The 20,566-nt window shown below is 47.9% G+C and overlaps 2 protein-coding genes across 4 annotated transcripts in view; one reads left to right on the top strand and one right to left on the bottom strand.

The window, feature by feature from the left end:
- The window catches only part of TULP3 (tubby like protein 3), a 53,560-nt gene extending 49,208 nt beyond the window's left edge, over nt 1-4,352 (bottom strand). The window contains exon 1 of the mRNA XM_019544181.1: nt 4,238-4,352. Within this exon, the coding sequence (XP_019399726.1) occupies nt 4,238-4,254 (17 nt within the window). The 5' untranslated portion in view covers nt 4,255-4,352. The remainder of the gene's footprint in view (nt 1-4,237) is intronic.
- A 1,163-nt stretch (nt 4,353-5,515) lies between these two features.
- On the top strand, nt 5,516-14,877 carry FOXM1 (forkhead box M1). Of its 3 annotated transcripts, XM_019544178.1 has the most exons (8): nt 5,518-5,952; nt 7,744-7,895; nt 8,474-8,680; nt 9,118-9,246; nt 9,900-9,944; nt 10,876-10,954; nt 11,470-11,651; nt 12,604-14,877. In XM_019544178.1, the coding sequence occupies exons 1-8, from the start codon at nt 5,583-5,585 to the stop codon at nt 13,681-13,683; spliced, it is 2,244 nt and encodes a 747-aa protein (XP_019399723.1). In that variant the 5' UTR covers nt 5,518-5,582; the 3' UTR covers nt 13,684-14,877. The 3 variants fall into 3 exon arrangements, with proteins under 3 accessions (XP_019399725.1, XP_019399724.1, XP_019399723.1); XM_019544179.1 differs by lacking the exon at nt 9,900-9,944 and having other exon boundaries at nt 5,517-5,952; XM_019544180.1 differs by lacking the exons at nt 10,876-10,954; nt 11,470-11,651 and having other exon boundaries at nt 5,516-5,952.
- Nucleotides 14,878-20,566: the final 5,689 nt, after the last annotated feature.

Genomic DNA, 20,566 nt, shown 5'->3' with positions numbered 1-20,566 from the left:
CCTCGCGCTCTCCATCCCCGCCCGCGCCGTTGCTATGGGAGCCCAGCCGCGCGCGCTCAGCACCCCTGCTTCCCCCGCCCTCCTCCCCGTGCCGTTACTCCTGGCAACGGCACCCGGCACTGAGGCGCGGCGCCATTGGTGGGAGGCGCAGCACCGGGCGCGCCCATTGGCTGCGGCCGAGAAAGGAGGAATGCAAAAAGCCGCGCATGCGCTCCGGCTCCTTCGGCGCTGTCCCGCCACCCCCGCCCCCGTGCCCAGCGAGTGGGGTGCCCCCCCAACTTCCATTTAACACGGGGCATCGCTGTGAATGGCAGCCCCCTGGGCACGGGAGGCGCTCAGCTGCATGTAGAGCAGCCCTGCGCACCCTCACCCCGTATGGCTCCATTGGAGCAGCCCCCACTGCCCAGCTACAGGGGCTGGGGCTTACCTGCCCTTATAGAGTCCAGCTTCCCCTCCCCCAGCTCCTATGGCCAGACAGTAGGGTCTTTTCCAGCTCAGCTTCTAGGGCCTGGGTAGTGTGGGGTAGCCACAACCACATCCCTGCAGCCCGCCTCATAGCTTCCAGCTGGGCTCTTATGCCCTGAACAGGCAGGGCTGCTCCAGCCAAGGCTGAGAGGAAGGAGAGGGCATCATTCTGGCACCCCCCCCCATGCTGATACCCTTCTTACCTCACTGCTCCTAGTTAAGCTACTGCCAGGAGCAGCAAATTTGAGGCAAGGATGCCCCAGGCTAGACCATCTACCCCTTCCCAGAGTTTCATAGCTGGACCACACAGTAGATTGAAGCATCTCTTCATGGGACTAAGGAATCTCAGCCTCACTGGGGCTTAGGTCCATGTTTTGAAAAGGCATCTCTCTCTTCATCCCTGCAGTCATCTCCTAGTGGGACCTCCTTGCATTAAGCCACCAGCACAGAGGAGATGCAGCCAAGCTCCTGTTCTGCTCCAGTCGGTGGCAGCCTGTACCTGGGAGCTCAGATCAGTACTGGCTCATCTTCACCATGATGTCACTATTGCTTAGCCTCCCCTTCTCTCTCAGGTATTTCATTAGATGAGGTCGTTGCCTCCAAGTTACCTTCACTCCATACTGGTGTTCTGGGGTGTCCTTGACTAGTGATGTTGAGTCAAGGCTTTCCAGTCTGTCAGCACAGACATTGACATCACTATGTGCATACAGTGGGAAGGTATTCACTGGTGACACGGTGCCACTTTGACCAATGCTCCTTACAGATGACAGCTCTGGAGTCTGTATATCTGGTGGACTGAAGATCTCTAGCTCTTGAATAGGAGACTGAGAGGTTCTTTCTTGAAAGCTCTTTGGGTTGCTGGCTTTTGTTGCAGAGCCTGTCTTGGGCTGGGCACGGCATCCCTTTGCATTAGTTTTGGAATGCCCTGGGCATATACAGGTAGAAGTTCTTGGATTCTCAAAAGTTAGAGAAGGAAATCTGCAAACAGCAAGTTTCTGACCAGCTCCTCCTCCTTGAAGGAATCCATAACTCTTTTCCTGGATCTGGAAGTTTTTTGTCACATGCTTTTGCTTCTTACCTTCCTTGCCCTTGAAGCCTATGAGTAGAGTGGTTTCAAACTGTGGGGACACCTGAAAAACCAAACAGAAATGGTGAAAAACCATTCTCTCTCAGATGGGATAACCCCTCACACTTCTTAGCTCCTCCACAAGGAAAGAGTAACACCATTCTCACTGCACTTCCCCTTTCTCTAATGTATCTGTCTTCATTTGAGAGCTGCCATTGCCTCTTCCAGCACATGGTCTAGTTTACCGAGATTTCCTCAGCTGCAAACTATGTTCAACACTCAAGACAGTGAGAAAAATCTGGAGGTTCACATAGCCACAAAGTGCAGTTCTACTCTGAAATGCAGTTTTAAGTGTGCTATCTTCTCTGAATACACTTAAACACATCTATTTTGTGATAGAATACATCTTTAAGTGCTATTGAATCCTCCACAGTTCAAAGAGCAGGTTGGATTCTGTTTCTTCCTGTGTTTAAAAACCACCAGTCTTGTTGATGCAATCAGGAAGACAAAGCAGCAGCACAGGTGTAACTGACACCAGAATATTAAAAGGCGGCAGGTCACCATATTAGCCTCAAGCTAGGCAGAAGCCAATCTCTAAGGTACCACCTTGTCCTGTTTTCTGCCACAAAATTGTAGGTGAAGGATAAGTATTAAAGAGGTCTAACTGGATTCTTAGATCCCCAAGTGAGGTCATTTCACTGCACAAAGAACACATCTTATTTATAAAAGGGGCATCTATTCTGGAGTAATGGAGACAAAGAACACAGAATCCACACAGCCATTTTTAGAGAGACTTTTCAAAGAAGACTTGCAATTCAGAGGTCTTTTTTAATAATTAAGCCACATGTTATAGGGGTGAACTCTGATATTGTATTCTGTTATAGGGGTGAACTCTGATATTGTATTCTTATATTACTTTAGAAGCCACTAGTCTCTTCCATGCATTAAATTACTGAGCAACCGTTCACAAGCCATAACCTAAGTCAAACAGAAAAAAGTGGCAAATACCTATCCCACTGTTTTATTACAGATTTCCAATCAAAACAATTGGAAGATACATAGCTTCTACACACAGGAGACTGCAGCCCCAGGAAATGTTTAGGACTAGGAGATTCATGCAATTGAGGTTCAAGTGATGAAATGAGGCCTGAGACCTAACTAGGGATTCACTATAAGTAGTCAGGAGAAGTCAGAAGAGAAGTTAGTCCAGTAACTGCAATACTAGTTACCCAGCCATTACTTCTCAGACATCTCCAGATGTACAAATTCTTATTGGGGTATTTTCCAATGTGTTCCAGATCCACAGTGATTCTCTCATCTCAGCAAGTGCTTTGCTTACTGATTGAGAAGCCATATAGCTGACTGCCTGCAACATGTTTAAAGCTGATCTGCTCTGAACCTCTCCCCCCGCTCACCCCCCTCAGCAAACAACACATAGAGGTGGTCTAGCAAACAACACAGAAATTGACCTCAAATAACTCCAATTTGCATGGCTGGTGGAGTGTTCAAATGTATACTTGAAACCTCACTCCCTGGGGCTGCTTTGTTAAAAAGCTTTCAGTCCAAAGTAGCAATACTGTTTAGCAGAGCTGCCCAAAATGATAGCTGCAGCTAAAACCAAGGCAGTTCTTGCAGTACAGCAGCACAACTATTTAAAGATCTTTGCACAGAATGGCATCGTGCAGGCCATGCAAATGAGGACTGCAAGACTGAATAAAACAGCCACTGAATTGCCCTCTCAACTCATGGGAGGGGGACACTGGAAGGAATGCATGGAAAGAAGATTAAAATACAAACAGAGCTGGGGTAAGGGGAAGGATCAAATGTGCCAACCTTCCCTTCCCTTTGAACTATACAAGTCATTACAAGGTACAACATCAATTTTAACTCCATGCCACAGACATCAACAATCCCTGGTTTATTACTGTATGAATGACAACAGAAAAGCAAGTTTTTAAAGTGGACATAAAAATAAATGCAAGAGGGAAGAACTACAGTTAAGGTGCTGGCTTCATTTTTGTATTCCCCTAACTGAACAGCAGGGATCCTGGTTTTCACCAATTAAAAAATCCTCAATTTTCAGATTAAAAAAAGTAACTCAAAATCCACATTTTTCCGTGATTAAAACGAAATGCCACTAATTATATATCATGGAAAAATGTGGATTTTGAGTTACTTTTTTTTAAATCTGAAAATTGAGGATTTTTTTTTTAAATCAGAGAAAACCAGGATCCCTGCTGTACAGGCAGATATTACTTTAGGTGTAGCTTTCAGCCAATCACACAGCACAGTAGCTATTTCAAGTGTCAAAAAAAAAAAATTCCATAAAATAAAAATGAAAGAATATTTTCTGTGCACAGGGTTTTGAATTACTATAAAATCTGTAAAGCAATTTCTCTTTCTGGATCCCAGCATTTAATGTCATTATGATAATGTACATGACAAGGAGTTCCATTTCATTGCCAGTGGCCCTAAGGTGTCATTCAGTACCCAAAGTGGCAATAAAGCTTGAGCTGCTTGTGACTTACAAGAGTAGGCTTTGGTGCAACTCAGAACTCTACAGCCAGTTAAAGCACAAGGAAATAAAGAAAAAGCACCCATTTATTGGCTCGTGCCAATATCCAGTACAGATCTCTCCATTACCTTGTAAAAGAGAAACAAAACAAAACAGTGTATGAAATGAAGGAGCAGGAAACCTGTACTTACCCATTCAGTGGAGGCATTCTGGTCTACAGGTCTGGTAGGAACACATCTTGGGTTCTCAGCCAAAGGAAGCGAAGACCCGTAATGATGAACAGATCCCTCCCGTGGCCTCTCAAGGAAGAGCAGCTCTGGCTTCTTGGACTTGTGGGTGCGTTTTTTCTTTGGAGGCATCAAAAGGCTTAAGGAAGCCACTTGGAGACTTCATGATGCTTACTGGAGCTACTCAAGAGAAGAGGAAGACTTCCCAACTACTCCCAGATCTGCAAAGAACAAATAGAGGGACCTGAAGCCACCAAGCAATCTTGAATTTATTTTAAAAGTAATGCTTCTGATTGTGCCCAAGCTCTCTGAAAAGAACGGTTTCTAATGAGGACTGGAATAATAAATACATTGCTCTACAGACACAGAGCCAGCCTGGATACAAATTGATGACTTTTTCAGTTTAAGTTAGAAATGGCAACCTACATTAATCCCCACATTATTTAAATCCTTTAAAACAAAAGAAAATAGTAACTTGGTGCACACTGCCCACCAACACTTTAATGTGAAACCACCAAACTAGGTAGCAAAGTTGGCTGAAGTGTTGCGCCAGCTTCTGAGGGGGTTGCCTCTTCTGCAGATACAGAGAAGACACCGTCTTTGCTTTGGTCCAACCAGTTCAGTCATGTATTCGTTCACGGTTGCCTTCCTTCCCCAACCTACACAGAGAAGCGGAGGTGGGCACGGCTGAAATCCACCCGTACTCAGCGTTCGGCTGCTGAGGACCAAGTGGCCGTTAATATCGCCACGCCCCCGGCCCCGCCCTGCTGCCTACTTCCCTCATACCCCTTTTCCCCCAGAGCCAAGCGAGGCTGGGACACACCTGCGTCCCTCTGTGTGGCCCGTTCGGGGAGCGACCCGACCCCCTCCGCACGTCCTTCCTTTGCGGGAACAAGCCCGAGCACCCCGCGTGGGCCCGCCCGCGTAAAGCCCCCAGCGCCAGCCGGCCCGGGCCCTACCAACCCTATCGGGGGTCCTGCCCCCCGGTCCCGGCGCGGTGGCGGTTACATGAGCCCTTCCCCCACGCCACCTGCCTCAGCATCCGTACCCCCTCCCATCTGCGCCGAGCCGCCGCGAACGCTGATTGGCCGCGCCCGCGCCCCTGATAGAAGGCTCGGGCGCCCTCCTATTGGTCGTAGCCAGCACGTGACGCCAACGAGCCGCCGAGCGCCAAATTCAAACGGGGACACGAACGGCAGTGTTGGGGGCAGCGCTCGAGCCCGGAAGCGGCCGTGGACCCCCTCCCCCCCCCGGCTCCGCGGGGGAGGGGCCTGGCCCGGCCCATGGCGAGCGCCGGCGCGGGCTCAGCATGAGGAGCAGCCCGCGCCGGCCTCTGATCCTGAAGCGGCGGCGGCTGCCGCCCGCGGCTCGCGATGAAGCGGCGCGACGGGCCCCGGGTGCGGGTGCGGCGGCGGAGTTGGCGGGCGCAGGGATCCGCGTCACAGCGCACCCGAGCCTGCCGCGCACGCAGGTGGTGGCCATCCCGCCTGGCGCCGACCTGCGCAGCGTTATCGAGGCCCTGACGGCCAAGGGCAAGGGCTGCGGCAGCGACGGGCCCACCAAGTTCATTCTTATCAGCGGCGCGGGCACGGCCTCGGCCTCGGCCCTCAGCCCCGCGCGCCGCCTGCCCCCCGGCGGCAGCGACCCCGGGCCCCCGGGCCAGGGCCAGACTGGCGGCAGTACGTAGGCTCCGCGCTCTGCTCGGCCCGCGGCGGGCGTGGGTGGTACGGGGAAGCTCCCGGCCGCGCTTGGGGGGCAGAAGCTCCGTGCCTGAGTGCCGGAGCCTTAGTGGTCTGCTTCCCCCCAGGGTTTGTCGAGGCTGGCAGTACAGGCTAGGTACTCCAGACAAGCAGAGCAAAGGTTTTTTGGAAGCTGGGCTTCAGGCTTGCTAGGAGATGTGGGGCTGGAGCCAGGTCGAGAGCTGGGCACTTGGCATCACTCCATTTTAGTCTAGAGAAGAGGGGACTTAATAGCAGCCTTCAACTACCTGAAGGGGGGTTGGAAAAAGGCTGGAGCTGGACTGTTCTCAGTGGTGACAGAACAAGGAGAAATGGTCTCAAGTTGCAGCAAGGAAAGTTTAGGTTGGATACTAGTAACTTTCTCACTAGGTGGGTAGTAAACGCTGGAACAGGTTACCCAGAGAGTTGGTGGATGCTCCATCCTTGGAGGTTTTCCAAACCTGGCTAGATAAAGCTGTGTTGGATGCAGGGATTGGACTAGATGACTCCTGAGGTCCCTTCCAACCCTAATTTTCTATGAGTCTCTGAAATGCATGGATAGAGATACCAGGAAAGGGAGATCACTGTTGCTTCTGGACTGGCAGCTCTGGCTTCTTGCTACTTCCTCGTGAAGAAACTTGGTCCATGCCACACCAGGGATGGAGGTTATATTTTCTCAGCTTGGACTTGAATGGCCACTTAGGCTTCTTCCCCATGGGGTTACCTCAACCACTGCCTGCTGACAAATACACTCTTCTCACAAAAAGAAGCCTGTCTCACATGTGGGAGTTTATCTGCCACCACACAGGTGCAAATGTGCCTCAGTACAGGAGCTCCACAGTCTGTAGGCAGTAGCTCTGCTGCTGCATGTGGCGCTTAGACTAAGGAAAATATTAAATGTGTTCACTTTTTGTTACTGCTGTTCAGGGTCCTTGCAGATAGCCAGGCTTTAGCGCTCTTGAGAATTGCATCAACCTGGGGCAGATGCTGCAGGTTGGCAAAACTGAGCAGCAGGCAATGAAGTTGCTTAGGTGGGGAAATGAAGTTTGGGAAGGATCGAGTGGGATGTTTTCACCTCCTTCAGAATGGTCAAGAGCCCCTGGCAGACGGGTAGAATAGCAACCACTTTCAGCTGTTTGAGAGAGGAAGTTGAACAGACCTTCTTCCTTTTCCAGACATTAGGGGATGGAGGAGATGGAACAGTTCACATTGAACAGTTACAGTTTGGGATGTTTGTAAGCTAGAACCTGAGGAAAGAGATGGTGCTCGAGTAATTGCAAGAGGTCAAACTCGAGTAGGAAGGCTAGCACCCTTCTCCCTCTACCACATGTATTCCTGCCAGGAACTGAGTTTCTCATTAAGGCCCTTCCCAGGCTTCTTCTGGCAGAGTGTGTGTCTTTATTTCTCATGGCCTCTGTTGCTAAGTTTAGTCCTAGGCTAGTACATGCCTGAATTTTTTTTTGTTAAGAGTTGCTTTCAGCTGAAACTCATTTTAGGCCAAGGAACAGGGTGGGAGGAGGGATTCCAATTAAAGCTGGCTTTTTAGGCTTGAAGCTACAAATTGGGAGTGGGGCCCATCCATAACTAAATCAAAAACTGGCTACTTCCACAAGGTTGTTTAGCTTTCTAGTGCCATTGTGTCTTACGGGGGCACTGAAGATACCTTTGAGGTTCCTGGCTGGGGTGTTCTTCAAGGCATCTGAGATGTATTTGCAGATGAGTGAGCACTACTCTGGGTCGATTTCTCTGCAGGCAGTGGAGACATGACAAGCTGTGCATTGGACAACAGCCTAACTAACATCCAGTGGCTGGGAAGGATGAGCTCTGATGGCCTGAGTCCTTCCACTGTGAAACAAGAGATGGAGAAAGAGAACCAGACCCCTGTACAGGTGGAGGGAATCAAGGTAAGAAGCAGGAGCACTCTAGGGATGAAAGGAGTAGAGCATAAGATAGATGAACCTCTGGAGAGGGGGAGGAGATGGGACACATGGGTGAGAAACCTTGGAGGGAACAGACATAATACAAGCCTTTTCCCCATGGTAGAAGGGTGGTTAATCTGGTGAAAAGAAACCTGAGGGGGAATTTGATAACAATCTTCAAATACAAAGAATAAGTTGCTTATAAAGAAGATGAAGACCACTACTTATTGTCCTGTTCCCAGTGGATAGAGTCTTCAATTACAAGATGGAAAATCTAGGTTTAGAAAGTTCATCCTAATAACCAATCTGTGTAAGTTAAACTCTGGAAAAGATTATTTGAAAAGATTTTCGAATCTCCTTTACTGGAAGCTTTCAGCATGTTAAACAAATACTTGGATGAGGCATTTTAGATAGGAATGCTCCTATCTTGAACAAGGGTTTAGACTAGATGACCTCCTGTAGTCCCTTCCAGCTCTGTTTTTCTGCAATTCTATATGGAGCTGTGCAGCAGGCTCCAAACTCCTTAAAACTTGCAACTCTCACTCTGTCCTTTTCTCTCCCAGATAGAGGAGGATTCTAGTGCTGTTGCTTCAACCTCCACTTCCTCATGGCAGGACTCAATATCAGAACGGCCCCCCTATTCCTACATGGCCATGATCCAGTTTGCCATCAACAGCACTGAGAAGAAACGTATGACCCTGAAGGACATATACACTTGGATTGAGGATCACTTCCCTTACTTCAAGCATGTGGCCAAGCCAGGCTGGAAGGTAATATACTGTCCAGCAGACATGTCCACTTGTGCGGGTGAGGTCAGATAACAGGGTGACTGTAGTGGGACTACTGGATGCAAATAGAAAAACAATTACCCAGTCACAGAAAGCATCAACCTGTGAAACAGGATAGAAAATAGTTTTATAAAGTGCCACCTTCTATTCCTGACATTCACTTTTCCATTTCAACCTCTCCACCATTCTCTTTCCTGCTCTAGCCAGGCAGGGGAGAGGATAACTGATCACTAGGCTGGGAGCTGGGCTCCTAAAAATGAGGGGAGCAAGCAGCTTTTGTGATTTAAGAAGACCGAGCATATGGTAAATAAACTGGATCAAAGTCTGCCATAGACAGAGCTTTGCTCCCTGGACTGTAGCATCTGAGGATGTTACTTGCACTCTAATCAAAAACCCTAAGATGTCTTGTATCTTTCCAGAATTCTATCCGACACAACCTATCCCTTCATGATATGTTTGTCCGTGAGACGTCTGCTAATGGTAAAATCTCCTTCTGGACTATACACCCTGATGCCAATCGCTATCTCACGTTGGACCAGGTGTTTAAGGTGAGTGCCTCCTGTGAAGGGAACAGGATGGCTTTCCTGATTCCTGAACTCCAGGATGTTTAGCTGCAGTTGACTTTAGAGGGGAGGTGAAGCTGCTTTGACATATGGCCTGTGTTTTTAGAGCTTCAACTGAGTCATTTAACTTGAGAAATGGTGGGTTCCTTATTTGAAGTAGGAGGCATTTTGTTTTGGTCAGGAGTGACGTGCTGGAGCGTGTTGGGAACAAAGCTCCACTGGGCACTGTGCCAGCCTTGGCATATGAATCCTGAAGGAGGTCAAACTATTGGCCATACACTTTCTGAGAGCCAGAGGCAAGTTCTCAGTGCAGATTTGCATTACCTACAGTGGGACTTGAACCATTTCTTCCTGCAGTTCTTAATTCTGACTGGGGGCAGGGGCAGAATTTCCTTCTGTCTGGGACCTATAGAACAGCATCATCCTGTGAAAGAAATGGAGAGAGCATTATAAGAGGGAGGCTATCTCAGAATAGGTGTGGTGAATCCTTCCCGTGTTCTATGTGGTAGATGTGCATGTTCAGTGTTAGTTGCTCAAACATGAGACCTTTGTGCCAGGTTAAATGTCCCAGTTGTTTTCCCCCTTTGGTTGGTAACATCCTCTTATTTTTCTCCTTCCCGATGCCTTGCTGCTACCAGCCACTGGATGCGGGGTCACCAACGTCGCCTGAGCACTCTGAATCAGTAAGACTTCCCCTCTGGCTTGGGGCTTGAGCTGCTTTACCTCCTGCCAGTCATTGCAGAAAAAGGACAGGATAGTTGGGGAGGGGGAATGGGTCACCCTTCATGAGGACAGGAGGCATGCCTACAGCCTGGTATAACTGAGGGCGAGTTTTCTAACTGCCTGCAGAAAATGCAAACCTGATAATTATGGATGCAAGTTTGCAGCAGCATGGGCATCTCTCTGGGGACTTCTTGGAACTTACAGCTGAAGAACTGACCTGAAGTTCATCTCCAGAGAACACAGCCTAGCCACCAGTTCCAGGAACAAACCTGGTTTCCCTAGTTACCAGCTTTACTCCTTTCTGGGGTGCAGCTTCAGGAAGAGTAAAATCTGTGTGTTCCCTTTCTTCTGAATCCTGGTAGCAGTCTGGCACTTATCAACAAGCTTCCATCCTGCCAACTCCTTCCAGTAGCTTAATGATATTGGATGTGCAGGAAGCTAGCTGGACACACTCCCATCTTCTTTCCAAGCCTATCCTTCTTTTCACCTGCTTTAAACTAAGTCCTCTTTCCCTCTGCTATTTCACTTAAGCATTTGGGGCTGCAGTTTGTCCAAAACAAGCAATAAAGCTGTGCTCTTCGCCTTTCCTCCAGCAGTAAGGACACACTGGAACCAGGTCACTTCACAGCCAGGGAAACTGTCATGCTAGATCTCTTTTTCTACAAGACTTTTTGAGTGGCAACTGGCTGAGAGATGGCATGGCCATGCAACAGCAGGTGGCACAGAAACAGCCATCAGCATGATCACTGAATGGTAACAGCTGTTGTCTCTGCATTAGCTTAGGACAGGCCTCTGGATCCACATTCCTGAGTGAGGCAATTTGAATAAAAATGGGTTCTTCCTCCCTAACTCTCTACTTTTTCCCCTCTTTTTTCCCCACAACGACCATAGCAGCAAAAGCGACACATTTCTGAACTCCAGAAGACTCTGGGAGGCAGCAGCTGCAGCAAAACTGAAGCACAGAATGCCCGTGAGTGTGCATCTGTCTAAGCCAGAGAAAAAGTCAGGGCTCTAACTTGCATGAAGGGTACTTTGAATGTAAGCTGTCATTCTTAGCCCAAACTGCTGTTCAGCTTGGCCTGTTTGCTGGCTTCCCATGGCCCCTCCTGTCTGACAGATTTGGAGCTGAGGGCTGTGCTGCCACAACTGAGAGAGCCGATGTCTTGAGACGGGGAGTAATAGGTGCTCAGAGTGAGCAAGAGTTGAGCCCAGGGTGTGCTGAGAGGCCTGCTGGGGTTCAGTTTGTGCTTGTTCACCAGGGCTCCTGGGTTTAAGCTTAGGACATTATAGCCCCAACCTCTGAGCAGAAAAGGCAGGGAGAGGGTGAGCCTCATCTCTGCAATTTGGTTATTTTCTAGCATGAGGGATTGAGGTTGGTTCCATCTCCCTAGCTCCTGGGTCTCCCTAGCTTTGTGCCTGGGCCTCTGGAGGTGAAAAGCCTTCTTCCAGCAGGATGCCAGCTGACCCTTTCTTGACCCTTTCCAGGCCGAAAGATGAAGCCGTTGCTTCCTCGTGTCAACTCTTATCTGGTTCCCATCCAGTTCCCTGTAAGCCAGCCTCTTGTTCTGCAGTCCTCTGTGAAAGTACCTCTGTCTGTGGCCCAGGGAGCCTCCCTCAACAGCTTAGACACAGGTCGGAGCAGCAAGCGTGTGCGCATTGCTCCCAAGGTTGGTGTTTGGTTAGCTTTGGTCTCCAGATGGGTCCAGTTGTTCCTACTTCCACCTTTTTGTGCCATCTGTCCCTTGTACCCTTTCCCTGCTGTCAAACCTCAATGCTTGGGGAGTAGGGAGGACTGGTACTGGCCAGCACTTGGCTGTCTTCTCCCAGGGTGGCTATTAGCTGCCTTGTCATAAGAACTCAGCTTACCCTTCACCTGGGGTGTGAACCAACAACTCCTCCAGTGTGCAGCCAGGATGAAGCAGACAGGTGTAAGAGCTTCTCTCCTCCCTCCCCGCCCCCCCCACACACTTTGGTGCTTAACAGCTTTGAAAAGAGGTTCTTATTGCAGTGACTTGTCTTTTCTTGACAGAGTATCTCTGCACACACTGCCATCTCATTCCAGAGGTTTCAGGGCTGAGCATTTGTGAGCAGTAATGTTTTGTTAATTCTCCAGTTACTGTTGCCTGGAAGAAAATTGGCAGTAAACATGTCCTCTTCCATGGCATCTTACTGGCTCTGCTCCCAGCTCTCTTGCAGCCTTAATACCTTTCCTAGCCTTTATGTAAAGTTATGTTTCTAATGGAGCCACATCAGTCCCTTAACTGATCCTTAGGCTTCACATTGGGCTACAGTGTGTGGGGGGACAGAAGCTATTGCTCCCTGTCCCATTGAACTCTTTCTATACTCAGTCTTGCTCCTCCCTAGGAGCTTTGCTCTGAAGGGACACCTTTTGTAAGTGTTCTACACCAAGATCCTTTCTATGGGCTCTTTGGGCTTCTCTTGCTATTGGCCTCCAGGCCTCTCAAGCCCTGTTATTGCTGCTGACTTAAGGGCTGAGCTTCCCCTATTCCACTGCCTTCTCCCTGTTGCATTTCCTGTGGAGGGGAAAGTGGGGGGTGTATTTGACCCTTGGTTTCTCATGCTAACACATCTTTCCTTCCTTCTGTGCTCCCTTTGCAGGTCTTGTCATCTGAAGAGCCATCCCCCTTCCCGCCCGTGATGCCTGTCAAGGAGGAGAATCAATGTGAGGAAGGGCCATCTCCATTTGCTTCAGCCCAGTCAATGCAGGAGAATGTCTCTCAGACTGGCAGAGAACCAACTTCCTTCCCTGAAGCCCTGCATATAAAGGAGGAGCATGAGGGCTCATGTCCTGATGAATGGCTTTCGCCACTTCCTCCAGGCTTTTCTATAAAGGAGGAGCCAGTGCAGCCTGATGAAGAACAAGGCCTGTTCCTCCCAGTACCTCCTGGGAAGCAAGAAAAACACTTCACCATGCTGAAGTCCCCACCCCGGGGCATATCTGACACACTAGTTATAAACAGACGGGAAAGGCGGGAAATGGGCAGGTCAAGAAGGAAACAGCGCCTAGTGCTGCCTTGCTCAGAAGAGCCTCTCCTAGTTCTCCCTGAGAGCAGCAGCTCTGACTCTTTCAGGCTGGCATCAGAACTTCCCCACCTGCAGGAAACCCAGCCTCTAGAAAACATGTCACAGCTGAGCTGTTGCCAAGAAGAAGGTGGTCCCTTTAAAACACCTGTCAAGGAGATGTTCTGCAAGCTGCCAATTTCTTCCACCCCCAGCAAAGTCCCAGCTGCCACCCCACCAATGGGGGGGCTCAACCCTTGGAGATCTGTACCGCTTGCTAAGGAAAACAGCACCCTGGACTTCAGCCCTGTGAGAACGCCCCTTCAAGAGAACCTGGATTTGTTGGGTTTCAACAGCACTCCCTTTAAGAACCCTCTCTTTGAGTCCCCCCGAGAGCTTCTCAATACAGAATCCAATGACATGGTCTCAGGGCCACTCCCAAGCTCTCCTGCTTCCAATCCTGAATCCACCAAACAGTTGTCATCCCCAGAACTGCCAGCTTCTGGCCTTCCAGAAAACCGCTCACTCATGGAGGGTCTCGTCTTGGACACCATGAATGACAGCCTGAGCAAAATCCTGCTGGATATCAGTTTTCCAGGCCTAGAGGATGACAACCTGGCAACAGATATTAGCTGGTCCCAGCTTATTCCTGAACTGAGATCGGCTGACCTGAGCTGAGACCTGGAGACTTATTCTTACACTGCAATTGATGCTGGGATCTACTGAGATTTGCTCAGATGGGATAGGCAGATCCCATAGGATGGCTTTGACTTACAGCCCAGTGTACCCTGTACAGTGTGGAAGTATCAACACCTGCTTGGTTGCTGCTATAAGCTCACTTTATAAGCTGCAATAGATGGGGGTCTGGGGCAGGCTGAGACCTCTTAGCTCAGGCCTGAGTTATTGAAGTTCCTTGTTGAAGGGGAAAACCTCCAGGTAGGTGCTAAATGGCCCTGACACCCTGGAGGAAGTAAAGACTGGTCCCTCATATATCTGTGGCTTAGAGAAAAGTCCCAGACCTTGTCCTCAGCAACTTTATTCATCATAAAATATACTTTGTTTGCATTTTTCTTTAATGTCTTGTCTCTAGGCTTAATGTCTCTGTAAATATTGTACATTCCTTAAATTAGTTGTAATTATAAATGTAACGTTATTCTTGTAGGGTTTTTATGGGAATAGAGCTGGGTGGTAATAGACTTGGCTTATACTGTCATTCCCAAACCCTACTCCCTCTCCAACTCCTAATCTGTTGAGGCCTCAAGATTACTCTTCTAGGTCGTCTTTGAATTCAGAAACACACTGGTATATAAACCCATGGTCCTAAATGTTATTTGGGGCAGATATCTAAAAGATCACTTCCACATTCTATCACGGTGTTTTTTTGGTTTTTTTTTTTAAATTCTAGGATCCAGCAGAAAAAATTTTGCTCAGTCTTCCTCTCATAGTGGCATCCTTCCTGGCTATGGAGAAGGAAAACAATTTCTCTTAAATCTAGTGCTGACTTCTCTGATGCTACAGCCCACTTAAACAGCTAGCCAGAGTTATTGCTGCAGCTAAAACTGACTTCTGCTGGATTGCTTCCAACTGCCCTAATCAGCGAGACTGACTGAAATGGTTAAGAGAATAATTGCACAGTGAAATCTCCACTTTAAAAAGTGGTCTCTTGAAACATGAAATACACTACTTGTGTTTCTCTCACCGAAGTATGTAATAAGGCTGCTGATCCTAATTCCCTAGAGTTGACATAATAAAAGCAGAAAGTGCCATAAGATACCTTGCTCTGGTTCTCCTGTTCAAAAACAGCTGTATGTCACCCAAGCTCTGTTTCTGCCTCCAATTGCTATTCACTGTATAAAGCCAGGGTAAAAATGCTCCACTGAGTACTGTCTTTGCTGCTGGTAAGGGTCCTATTCCCTGTCGCCATTTTTTTCCCCTCCTTTTATGCTGCTGTTTTATGGCAATTCACTTGGGGTAGAAAATATAACAAGCAGTTAATTTCACATGCCTGAGGCTCATGCTCTGGTCCTGTAACCCTGCTTTGCAACCAGGCTCTAGCCTACTTTAGAGTGTAATTGGGTCGGGGAGAAAAATGGGGGGGTTGTGGGGAAGAAGGATGAGTTTAGTTCTACCTTGCCTGTATCTGGAGCAATCCTACCAGCATGGATGTTACTATGAGAAGAAAAATTGTTCAAGGGTTAGAGAACTATTCTGCAGAGAGACACCTGGATTTCATTCATATTCTGCCAGAGTTGTCCACTGTCATGGTGATTGTGGACAACTCTGTGTTCCCTGTTCTCTCTTTTAAAATGGAAATAGTAGTACTACCCTGCCTTGTAGGGGTGCTGTAAGGATAAGTTCATTAGAGTTTGTGATGAGCTCTGATGCTATAGTGACAGAAAGCCATGAGTGAACTTAAAAGGGATATATGTCCAGTTCAGATGTCTGTGGTGGAAGACCCAGGCAGTAGCTGGCCTAAATTTTTCTTTTCCTCTGCTAGGAAGAAAGCCTACTTTTCCCCATCCTAAGCACCATGTAGCTTTTTGAGGGGAGGGGAACTAGAACAAGATGTTTAAAGATAAAGGAGGTGGATGGAAAATGCAGGGGAGCAAGGACAAAGGAAATCACAACAAAGGAAAGAGGAGAAAATAAATGGTGGCATCTGTGGCTGAGCATGGAGCAAAGGGATAGCAACCCATCACGATCCCAAGGAGTTCTAGTAAAGACAGACTGGGAGATACTTAAGCACCAACCCACTCTGGGATCCAAGCAAGTGTTGAGACTTGCACAATAGAGAAATGCAGCATAGGCCCATCCAATCCAGTATCCTGGGGCTAAGGTGAGATAGCAGGAAACACTACAAAGGGCTATTAAAGGATTACATGTCCACAGGAGTAGTTTTTTCTAGCCTCCATCAGTTAGGCATTGGTTGGTGCCCTGTGGACAAGGATTTTTTTTATGTTGAGAAAACTTTTCATATTGGATGTTACAAGACATTGCTTCTTGCAGCAAGTTTCACAGGTTAACGGACTGAAAGTCATAAACTAGCTTCTAAAGAGCTCTGGGCCATTTTAACATTTTTGTGTTAGCAACCCTCCTTCCTAAAAGCTCACATTAGGAGAGAAAACCAATGGGGTTTTGGGGTCTAACTAAAATTTTCCCTAATGCTAATAGCCCCTTAATTATTGCACTACCTTCTTATTTGACTAGTAAACAGAAAACGCCCTTGTAGCAATATGTAATATCATTTTCAGCACTTTGCCAGGGACTTCAGAGAACTGAATGCTAAGTCCAACCTATTCCTCTTTCCCACTTTTTAATTACCAAGGCTTTGCTTGGGTTTTTTTTATCTGTCAGAGTTACCTTAAAGAAAAATGTAAATTTAAAGACAGATGTCTTCTATATCCTTGAAGCCAATGAAGCATTGCTTCCTGCACTGTATTTTCCTAGGGCAGAGGGAACTTATCCCACATCTTGCAGGCCAGATCTGGCCCACAGAGCCACATCAGCCAGCCCAAAGAGCTCCCCAGGGGTCTGGAAATTTGGCTGTGAAGAACATTAATTGCTGCTCCCCTTCTGCCAAATTTCCAGACCCACAGGGAGCCAGATTGGATAATATGGCCAGATTGCTTTAGTATGCAGCCAGATTGGGATTAGGCCTATGGACCAACCCCACAGATGACCCCACATGAGGGCCAGCCCACCAACCAATCCCATGCTATTCATCCAACCTGCAAAGCCAAAAGGTTGAACACCAACATCCTAGAGGAGTTTCAGTAATCCTGTAGGTCTGTTTCTAACCATTGTCTTTTGGAAAACTATCAGACAGAGAAAGATCATAACATGTCAGGGCATTTTTTTATGTTGCTCGCGTTTTTCTACTTTCCTTCCCAATACTAACAGAAAAACCCAGACCACCTTAACTTGAGTTCTGTTAAACTAATCCCAAGTGTCTGGGTACTCCAGACCCAAGTGTCTGGGTACTCCAGCCTGCTAGTTAAATGCATCTTCTTTGCCTTCGTAACATTCCGATTTTACATGTTTTACACATCTCATCTCATGTTTTGGTTTAAATATATTTTCAGAAAGCAATACCTGTGACTGCTCTACTGAGAAAGTTTATTTTCTCAGACTTTCCCCTGCCTATATGTTTCTGTATCTGTGGAATTACCCTGTCCAGAATACAACATGCTAACTGTGATCCCAGTCATTCTGGCTTCCCTGCTTCATCATTTGATGTGTCTGTGGATGCAGTCCACATATTTGTGATTACCTGGTCCCTTTTGGTTCAGATTAGAGGGGAAGCCTATAAGAAGTTCAGAAACTTCCACATATTGATGTACTTTCAAATAAGGAGACAAGTAAGTTGAATCTAACTGGTCTGGGAATTGAAATGCAACTGTGTGTGTCAGTGCCAGGAAACGAGTAACCTGGTCTGGGGGAAACAATCATAGTTTCATGGTTTCTAGGGTTGGAAGGGACCTGAGTAGATCATCGAGTCCAACCCCCTGTCATGGCAGGAATGAGTACTGGGGTCAAATGACCCCAGCAAGGTATACATCTAGCCTCCTCATATAGACCCCCCAGGGTAGGAGCCAGCACCACTTCTCTTGGAAGTTAGTTCCAGATCCTAGCCGCCCTGACTGTGAAGTAGCGTCTCCTGATATCTAGCCTAAATCTACCCTCTGCCAGTTTATGACCGTTATTCCTGGTCACTCCTGGCAGTGCTCGGGGGAACAGGGACTTCCCCAATGCCTGCTGATCCCCCTTGACTAGTTTGTAACAGGCCACTAGATCCCCCTTCAGCCTTCCCTTGTGGAGGCTTGTTCAGGGAACAAGTTTGCTGTTTTCAAGTACAAATCAAAGTTGGAAAGGGCATCCAGATTCCAGGGACAAGCCAAGCCAGGAAAACGAGGTTAAGAAGAGAGTGAAGTCCACAAACAAAGTGAATCACAAAACTAGGAGATCAAGAAAGCAGGCAGTTACCAGAGATGCTGCCTTAGGTAAGAAAAAGCCCAGTTGCCCAAACTTCCTCTTCCTCTCCCTGGTCTTGTATTGAGGAAGTGGAGGGTCAGGTGATAGGAGTCAGCCACTTCATATTAGGGAATGGATAGAAATTCAGGCACTTTTGGATGCTTTAGCCAGTTCCTTTCTAGCCCTTAGGAACAGCAGCAGGGTGGGGACGATGACTGTTGATCAGGCCGGGGTAGAAGGTTCAAAACTGCAAGCTTGATATTGTACACTATTCAGTTATATTCAGTTATACTAACACCAAAGGGAGGAGTTAAGTCCTAAAAGATTAAGTGACAAGAAATGAGATGTGTACAGTGGTGACTTACTTGCTAGGTGAAACTAAAGAGAATTTCTCCTGCTTACTGCTAAGAGCAGAGTTAGACCAATGTGAAGTATTTGATGAAAAGGGCATCACGTGTTATGAGGAAAGAGCAAATTAAAAGTCTGGTTGTAACTGGAAAGATTGAAGGAAGGAGAGATTGTGGAAAACAGAGGTTGACATGTCAAGAGACTATCTAAATGCATGAATGTATTAACACTGGAAATTCTGTATGCCTTGAAGAGAAGAGATCTGTGGAAGACTATGGTCACCAACGTCCTGTTTGGATATGGTTCCTAGAGAGAGACCATGTGCAGTGAAGAGCAATAAGCATATCAGGCTTGTAGGGAGCACACAGAGCTGGCAAAATGACATACAACGAGCATGTCAGTCCCACTCCCATGTCCAGCTGCAGGTAGTTGAGCAATACAAAAACTTAATCCTCATCTTGCACGACAGTTTGAGATCTCAAAGACTGAACATGTGGTTGGGAGTCATTTATTCCCAGTTCTTCAGTTCATCATTCTATACCTTAGGCAGATGAATTCAGAGACTGTAAGGTATGGCCATTTTGGGAGGCCACATGATCATATAAGGTACAAGGATTTCACTAAATGGTTTCTAAATGAAGCCCATAATTTATGGTTGAGCATCGAGTGTTTTTCCCCTCTAAGGAGCTACCAGATGTGCCCCTAAAGAGCTCTGGTTGATAGCTACTCTGCTTTACAGATTGAAAACCATTCAGTTTAGGGGTAATCTGCTTACAACATCTGTGGGGAAAAGGCTGAATTGTGTCTTTTAGCAGAGCCAACCCTAGGGGTGTGTGGGGCCCAGGACATATCAGCCTGTGCAGGGGGGTAGGAGGTGGGAAGCAGCTGGAGCACAGAGCTGGTGGTGCGCAGCCACCGTGCGGAGTGGTGGTGCCCTTGGGACTGTCTGTGGGGCCCCCCAAAGCACGAGGCCTAGGGCAGTTGCCTCAATTTGCCCCCCCCCCAAAGGACAGCTCTGCCTTTTGGTTTATCCATAAAGTCCCTTTGAGACTGCCTTCAGCTGAAGTCATAATTCTTGGCACATGACATCACAACTGCCTGCTGTGAAAAGCAACTGGAGTTGCTGAGTGCAGAACTCAGCAGAGCCTGATAGGAAAGCCAGAGAGCCGTAAAGTTAAGTTTGCACAGAGGTACAAGGCCTGGGTAGAAAAGAAAAGGAAACAAAGGTGTGGCTGGCAGAAGAGTAAAGAATTGTTTCTTTCTCTCCCTCTCCCCCTGCCCTTGTGTGTGTGTGTGTAATACATATACACAGGGGCAGATCCTGGATTCTACAAAGGGGGTATGGGGGTGCAGGAACAGTGACCGGTGCTGTAGGACTACCTGCATCCTTGCTCTTAGCCTCCTCCATGCGCTTTCCCCCATGGGGACAAGCAGACCACATCAGAGGAGCAACAGCTGGAGACTTAATTTTAAATCCCAAAGAAGGTAAGAATTTCCCACATCCCTGCTCAGAGGCATGGCCTATCCCCTCCTAACCTGCCTGCCACTGTTGGGTGTCCTCACTGTCCCAGGGGCAAGGGGACATTGCGTCCCGCTCTGGGTGGGCAGAGCAGGTTGGGCTCAGCTTGAAAGTGGCTGCCCCAACCCTGCCTCTTCCCCCCCTGCCACCCCAGTGTTCCCCACTAGCCTGGGAGCAGGCATGGGGACAGGAAACCCAGCTGCTCCTTTGCTGCCACCACTGCCACAGTCCTTCCATAGCAAAGGACTTCATCGCCACTAAATGTTGTTGGAGAGATGAGATTTTTCTCTAGAATGTGTAGTTGTCCATTGTCTTCTACATCTACAGGCATTTAGAAAAATTTCTAAAGATCACCTATGGTACAGTCTCTGTTCTATGACAGCACATTTTCAGACATTCGTTTCAGGCAAGGGAATGAATAGCTATCTAGACAGGGAATTAGTGTCCCTTCTCCCCACCATGGCAATGCATTGGACCTCCAGAGAGGGTGTTGGTGCCAGTTCTGATTTTTTACAGGACACTTGCCTCTGCTTGGTTCCCCCAAAGAACTGAACATTTGTAATGTTTACAACACAGCTTCCTAGTCTGTTTTCTTGTGGTGGTGGCCTTTTGTAACTTGGATTCTGTATAAATGTTAAATAAGAGGCCTCCAGGGTGTCTGCAGTCTAAAAGAGAAGAGAGACACATGGAAAGGGAAAGGAGACTGAATATCAGCACCATAGC

Source organism: Crocodylus porosus, unplaced genomic scaffold (genome assembly GCF_001723895.1).
Source record: "Crocodylus porosus isolate Cpor-Errol unplaced genomic scaffold, CroPor_comp1, whole genome shotgun sequence".
NCBI lineage: Eukaryota > Metazoa > Chordata > Crocodylia > Crocodylidae > Crocodylus > Crocodylus porosus.
The sequence above is the reverse complement of the archived record's forward strand: the minus strand, read 5'-3'. Positions and strand labels throughout refer to the sequence as shown.